This window comes from Corvus brachyrhynchos, unplaced genomic scaffold (genome assembly GCF_000691975.1).
Source record: "Corvus brachyrhynchos isolate BGI_N302 unplaced genomic scaffold, ASM69197v1 scaffold245, whole genome shotgun sequence".
In the NCBI taxonomy this organism is placed as follows: Eukaryota; Metazoa; Chordata; class Aves; order Passeriformes; family Corvidae; genus Corvus; species Corvus brachyrhynchos.
In genome coordinates, this window is record NW_008238988.1 from 2056839 (window position 1) to 2064522 (window position 7684).

General features: G+C 46.8%; 1 protein-coding gene across 1 annotated transcript in view; it reads right to left on the reverse strand.

The window, feature by feature from the left end:
* Nucleotides 1–5203: 5203 nt before the first annotated feature.
* The window catches only part of PRKCH (protein kinase C eta), a gene marked incomplete at its 5' end in the record, with an annotated part of 115743 nt that continues 113262 nt past the window's right edge, over nt 5204–7684 (reverse strand). The window contains 2 exons of the mRNA XM_017738792.1: nt 5204–6222; nt 7660–7683. Coding sequence (XP_017594281.1) covers nt 6076–6222; nt 7660–7683 — 171 coding nt within the window. The remainder of the gene's footprint in view (nt 6223–7659; nt 7684) is intronic.

Consider the following 7684-nt stretch of genomic DNA (forward strand, 5'->3'; position numbering starts at 1 on the left):
TCCTGCAACGTTCTTCTCCTGGCAGATGTGGAGGTTATAGTGGTGGTGTTGAAGTTGCAGTGGTTTGAAGATCTGGAGATCCTGTTCCTGGAATCAAGTGAGGTTCCATTTAAGAAGAAATGCAGTTTTAGTCATCTCTGTTGTAGAAAAACTGAGGCCCTGACCCCAGTCCACATTAAATGGTTGGAAATGAGAAACCAGGTGATGAATAAACCCCTCATTTGAAGGAGGGGGAAGGAGGCACTGGAGGAACTGAGTCACCAGTTTTGAGCAATCCTGAACTCACTGCTAAAGTCTCTCAACTCCACTTTTCTAAGACCTGCTGCCAACAACAGCTCTGGGAGCTCAGAGCTGGAGCAGAACGGACACCACGGGCAAGTTAGAACTGTTTCAGGGCTAAAACCGTCACACTGACACGTTACCTGGGGGAGCCCACACAGGGAAGGCTTTGTCCTTGTCTTACCCAAGCTCATTCTAAGCTTCCTTCTTTGGATGAAAGGGTTTGGGGATGTTCCTTTTGGATGAAGGGTTTGGGGATGTTCCTTTGTTTTCTTTGGATGAAAGGGTTTGGGGATGTTCCTTTGCAATTCTGCCTGGCAGCCTTTTGCACGATGCAAATTCCCACATCCCTGAGACCTGTGGTCCCCAAGTTTCCTGGACCAAACTTCCCTCATGGAGGGTCTTCCCCAGTGTGGATGGGGCAGAAATGATGATGATTCTTGCGTGCCTTCGCTGCCTGCAAGTGGCCTGAGGCACTTCTAAAATACAGTGCATCCTGTCGGTCACAACCCAGAGCTGTGACCCCATTTCGTGAAGACACTGCCCTGTCTCCTCTCTCTTTTAGCTTCTATTAAAGGTGTGAGAGGGGAGACAGCCTGGCCTTCTCCCTCAGCTGCCAGTCATGTATATGGACATCACTGGGACACTGGCTGTACCAAAGTCCCCATGAGAAGACGCCAAGGTTGCCAAATGCTAACAGCACTCCCTTTCCTCCATGCTTTTTGACCTCCTGCTCCTCCTCCAGGCCTGGCTCCATAAGCAGGACACTTCCAACCCATGGCAGCCTGAGGGATGATGCCGAGTGCTGTGCCCAGGGGAAGGCAGGACGGGCAGTGTGGGATGCAGAAGGTGCCAGGCTTGTGCAAGGGCTGATGCACGAGTTCAGAAATGCTGCTGGACAAGCCCTACACACAGTGACTACACAACACATAAATGCCTTCCCCAGCCTTCCTCTCTTCTCCTTCCTCACTCCTGTGCCTTCTGCATGCCCTGCTCTGTGGGTTTGGAGACAAGGAGGCAAGGGTCCACACTGTGGTGACTGTACATAAACAACAGGAAGAGATGGAAAAATACATAAACCCTATGCCTGTTCAGTTTTATCACCCACCTCTTGGTGTTTGGCATCTTTCTCCATGCTCCAATGCCTGGCTTCACATCAATTCACAGACCTCAGCTTTCATCTATAAAAATTAAAATTGCACGACATTCCAGCTCCTACTGATGTGGAAAAGTGCAAGTCAGGATCCAAAATATTCATTATACAGATGTTTAAAAAAAAAAAAAAAAAAAAAAGGAAGAGAAAAACACAGGATCCAAAAAATTTATTTTACAGATGGTTAAAAAAAAAAAAAAAAAAAAAAAGGAAGAGAAAGAAAAAAAGCAAGAAAAGGACTTTGACATTTATTATTTTGGAAAGCTCTTGATTCCTGAGTTAGCTGCAATTTTCAGACAACCTGACTCATCATTTCTGAATGCTTTGGTTTGGCAGCCTTGTATATATTTAGTAATACAAACCCTGACTTGCAGCTTACAATGAGAATCCTAATGGCATGATAAGACAGATTTTCATCTCATTCACGTCATTTCCAAATATCAGGACATTTACTTAGCGGGAAGAGTTGTAAAAGCTGTGAAATGGTCTCCCTGGGGGGGAGCAGAAACCTTCTGGCTACATGCTTGAGCAGCTGAACAAACCGAGGGAGAGCAAGCAGCAGTGAACAGCTCTTTCCTTTCTGGCCAAGGGACAGAGAAGATGATCCCAGACATGTTTTCCTCTTCACTGCTCCTGGCTCTGGGCATTGCTAATCAAGTCCATTGCCATACCACAGCCACCGAAGCCTCTCTCAAATCCAACTGGAGAAAGAGCAGCTTCTGTAGAAGGAGCATGCAGCACCAAGGGAACAACTACTGTTGAAAACCATTTAGGACTTCACAAGGAGAGGAACCTGTGCCAGTCCTTGAGAACACATTCAAAGCATCCTCAGCCAGCAGCCAGAATTGAATTTTTTACTTTAAAATCCCTTGGGCACTGGAAGTCTGTGAGATTTTTTCCATTGCCTATCAAGCAGCAGTATTAAAAATGATGTCTTTGGCAGCACAGCCAGCATGACTAGATACGAGATGATTTTCATCTCTTCATCCCAGACCATCTGCTTCTTACCCTCAACTTTCAAAGGCCTTGAAGGAGACGTAGGCCACTGAATTTTATAGCTAGATTCCATGAACCTTTTGAAAATGAAAGGATTGCACCGAACACAAATTTACAGACATCAAAGGGATCTTCTCTTTTCATGCAAGCACTAAAAGCAGTGCAAAGGGAACTAATTACAATTTGCTCAATTGCCAGTTTTCACACTGGAGTGAATACAAGCATTTTATGCTTTAAACCTTACAAACTTGTGGCTGCCAGCTTAATATACTTCTGAAGCCAGAACCAAATTAATAGACTAAAACCATCTTGCACCCACTGAGGCAAGCAATGAAGCCAAAAGAGCTGCAGGGTAGCTCCTGGAAAATCTTGCTTTTTTTTTTGTACCCCTGCTTGCCTGTTTTTTTTTTTTTCTTTAATAAATCAATATTTCTTTACATATTCAATGGCAGTGTAAACACTAATCCAGCTTTTTCCAAAGCAAAGGCATTGCATAGATACTTTTTATTGAGCTGATCTTCATCTATACTGCTGACAGAGTCTCAGGGAACACAACTGAAATGGCAGCTCCTAATAAAAAGTATGGGAGAGTTCAGGGATCTTGGCCAAATGTGGCTGACTCAAGATCTGCTGACTTGAGTGGCTGAAAGCATTACACAGACATATGAGTTCCAGGCAGGCAGTGAAGGGGAAGAGCTGCCCTGAATTAGAAATCAGGATCCAGGTGAAAATTGTGAAAATAAAGGAAATTCCTATACACAGAACCTTAGGTTTCCAGGTCCAACCACAGATCTGTCCATGAGTTTGCATCCAGGATGATGGAAGGGTGGAGTGACAGAGATGTCACTTAAAATCAAGGAAAAGAGAAGCTGGTGAAACACTCCCTTTGTCATTTGATCCCTGCCCCATCAAGCCAACAAGCCCTGAAACACAGCACGTACTAGCTGGCCACAGTGAGAGCTTTCCTGCTCCCCAAAAAACCATCTTATATCCTCCAGAGATGTACAAGCTTTCTGGTTTGCAGTACACACAATGCAAGACACCTCCAGAGGTGACTTAATTCCCATTCTCCAAGCTTTCAGAAGACATATTGGTGGGTATTGATAAGAAATATGATATTGACACACCAATAAAGATCTCCAAAGGTGGCTACTGCACATTCTTCGTGCTGTCAGTGATGTAAATACTCAAATCCTGGGGCCATGGAAATGGCATCACATTTTGATTCTGAAGGCAACACTGCGGCAGTAGCTTCTCCAGCAGGAACAATTCCATAGGGTCTCCAGAGCCCCAAAGAACAACACACCTGAAACCCTGGGATGGTAACACCGTGCTGGCAAAAAAGGGTGTACCACTTACTGTTCTCCAGCACTGACCTCCAGGGAAGGAGAGGCTGCTCACAATCCTTGACAGTGGGGGAGTCAAAAAGCCACCAACATCAAGTTCACAGACAGTTTTGGGGCTCCCACTCTTGGTGGCCAACTTAGCTGCACTTACCCCTTGCCAAGCGAGCACTGCTGCAGTTGCAATCCGAGGAAAACTGAGTGGGAATTGGAGTGAGGAATTGCCTTGGGTCATGTCTGCACCAGTCAGGTGAACACCACACGTCATTCACACGCAAACAAGGTGCCACAGTGGCCCCTCATGCACATGCATCCATCCCTCTACTGTTTCTTCCTATGTGGGAAAGGAACTCAAGCCAGCCTGCACAACTGGTTCTTGGATCATTTTTTCTGGAAATCTGCCCTTTTTCTCCCACTTACACAACGGAACCTGTCTTTCTTCCTCTCTTGCCCCACTTTGGAGGAGCTGGGTATCTACAGACCAGCGAAGGGATGAGCTGCAACATGGCTAGAAAGTACCCATGGAAGGGAAGGGAGACCAAAGGATGAAGCTGTGCTTGCTGGAAGGGGAGACACAGGAAAGAAAGAGGGAGAACTGATGTAACACACAAGCACAAAGGCAAGAAGAGTCCAAGCATGACTGAGCCTCTGCCCCATTTGTCCGACAGTTCAGTGATGCTTTAGAGGTAGAAGTGACTCAGCCAAGTAGAGAGGACTGGAGTGGGAAGGAGTAATTCTTGCAAGTAGATCTCACCTTTGATTTCTTATTTCTAACTTGGTCTCTAACTTGGAGAAGCTGAGCACGTACAGACCAGGGGGTCTGTGCTGTTAGGGGGGTCGTGCCTGTGCAACTTCCATGCCAAAGGCTCCTGCTCCCCTACAAATCCCCACAGCTGCAGTGGGACAAGGTCTGTGCAGAGTTGTCCCTCTCTGCTGCACCTCACCCTTCTTTCAAGTTAAAGCCTTTGGGGAGCCCTATACAAACATCATCAATTTTGCAAGAGGGCAAAAATCCTTTTCCTTCCCCAGCGATTCATATCTGCCCAAGGAAGAGGCTATAAACCTGTCATCCAGCTTCAAGCCCAGCAAGGAGGCCAAAGGTGTGCCAAGGAGCTACAGAAAAATCATCCAACTTCCAGGAGAGCAGGGAAAGCACAGAACCATCTCCCAGAGTATCTGGGTTCTAAAACCTGCACTGAAAAATCATCTCAGTCTGCCTGAGGCAGAAGCTTGAGGATGCAACCGATAAAAAGTGCCCCGTGAGTAATGAGCCCTTAAATCCCAACCAAACCAAGTCACTCTGTATCTTAGATAAGGTTTATCACTCTCATGGGATAAAAGTTGTCCTCTTCCGTTACCTGTTGGGTGACAACTCTGCTTGCAAGCAGCTTGCCAGCTCTGCAGGTCCCATCACAATAAGACTACGAATAATTTAAGTGCTACCACTTTGGATCAAAATTTTAATGAGGCACTAAACCCACAAAAGGGGCTCTGTGTAACATAATTAAATAGGAAGGGCCTAAATAAACAGTACAACAAGTTACATTATAGTTGAAAACAGCTGGGAGGCAAAGAAAGGAGCATTGAAGATGCATGATGTAAAAAGGCATTTCACAGAATGCAAACACTAAAACTTTTCAACACACACAAACAGTAAAACACTACGAGCACATGACTTCCCTTTGATTTGGAAGAATTTGTGCAGGGCACAGGGCATTTGTTTTTTTTTCCTTCTGCTAGTCAGCACAATGAAATATTTCACATGGGAACCCAGACAGTGTCAAAGAGAGCCATTTGTGCTTTGGAAAGAAATAAATACTGCAGGAAACAGGTAAAGTCAGTAGGAACATCTGGTTCAGTCAGGCCACGGGATGTTGGATCATGTCTCCAAAATGCTGGACACTGCTGGGACTCCTCAAAAGTCATGCAAACAATCAGCACTGTAACAAGTCTGTTAGGCTCAGGGCTGCAAGACACTTGTTTCATGCTCACGCTGACTCCTCGAATCCACTGCAAGTGGTGACATTCAGGCTGAGCCAACCAGCACAGCATCCAATGCTTGGTCTGCACCAGCTATTTACAATATCATGTTTGTTCCACCCCTGTCAATATTTGATCCAAGAGCTGCAGAAGTCCTACAAACACAGGAAGGTTCCAATTTCACATTAAGGTAACATTGACAGTGGTGCTGCTGTATCGTGCAAGTCAGTGCACTGTTACTCCTTGAGAATGAAATTACTGGTAAACTTGGTTTTCATTTCATTTCCTCCCAGTCCTCTCAACAACCTTGCTCTGGAGCCACAGCTACTGCTGCAGTTCTGGGCTGGTGAATGAAAAGTTTCTAAATTCATCTTGGTTTATCATTGGAAGGATCCCTTCTTCAATGGGAGTCAGGATGGGCTCCTCTTTTATAAAATCTGGATCAAAGTTGCTCACGTCATCTTTGGATTTCTGTCAAATGGAACAGACAAAGGAAAGACACGTCAGAAGTATGTATCATCTGCTTGATCCTTGTTCTGCATCTGAGTGCATTGAACCATCACTTCCGTAACACAGGCTGAGCTGACTGAGAGCTGCTTCTGGGCTTGGACTGGGAGCAGCTGCCCCCACAAAGCCTCTTACAGAACAAAGCCTTTTCCAGCCTCTACAGGTTTCTGACAAGGAACCCCCTCTCAGATTTCACTAACAGCAACTCTGGGGGCTTCTCTGGCCAGGCATGGCAGGGCAGGGCACATAAATCAGTCCCTTCCCTCAAGTGGCAGCACAGACCCCGTGCAGTTATCAGCTGTGTTCCCAAGTGGCTGACTCCACACAGTCCCTCCTTATCTGCAGAGTGTCTCAGCTGGGTTTTGGGGAGGAGGTAGAGGACACTCCTCTTTGTGCCAGCCATTAAACTTGCACAATAATGAATTACTGGGCTGTGGGAAGACAAATGGCTGGCCTCCAGGTGCTGGATGCCTTGCTGTGTGCCACAGAGTGGGGCTCTTTAGAATGCACACACACACAAACTGGGCTTGTGGCACATTTTCATGAGACATGTGTTTTTCCTGCACACAGAGCAAGATATTTTATTGACATTGAGGTCAATAAAATTTATTGACATTGAAGTCCAACATTCCCAGATCCTGCCCAGCTCATGGCAGACTGAGCAGGCTCCCTTAGCTTTTGATTCAGTCAAAGGGGCAACTCAAGATTCTGCTTTTGAGCTGTCACACCTTCCCCAAGTACCTGGTCCTGCACCCAGTGGTCATGGAGCAGGACTGGGTGGACCATTGCTACTGAGAGCTTGCAGAATGACCACAGCATGAGACAAGCCACCCCAGGCAATAATTTGAAAGACAAGGAAGCCACAAAGACAACCTTGGACAGGCTGTCCATGGAGAGCACCACTCTGCTCTCACAGAGCATCCTTAGGCCTGTGTGGCACTACTGAGGACAAGGGCAGCACCGTGTCCTCTGCAGCCTCTCCGACGTTTAAAAGCACTCACTGACAGTGGCCTGAGCAGGGAGCACTGTGCTGGGTGCTGAACAGACACAGAGGGACAGGGGAGAGCCAGCCCTGCTGTGAACGGGTAGGTGGAGCGAGCAGGATGAGGATTACTTACCCTGTTTTACCTTCGGGGCAAGGCAAAGGGTACTTCAGTGCCTAACCCGCCGCAGTTGCTTTTACAAATCTGCATCTTTTCAAAGAGCTGCCTTTGAAAACCCAGCATGGAGAGGAAAAGAGGTGGCTCACCAGGTGGCCAACCAGCAGCCAAGCCAGGGCCAGAGGCCTCAACTCCCTTCCTTCACCTCTTTCCTGTCTCACGGGAATAAATCTGCTAATAGAGCCAAAAAGAGGAAAAAACCCCCCAGGGATCCCTTTCCTCCACCCTCCTCCCCACGTACAATGCGGGGCCTGAAGGGGGGCTCC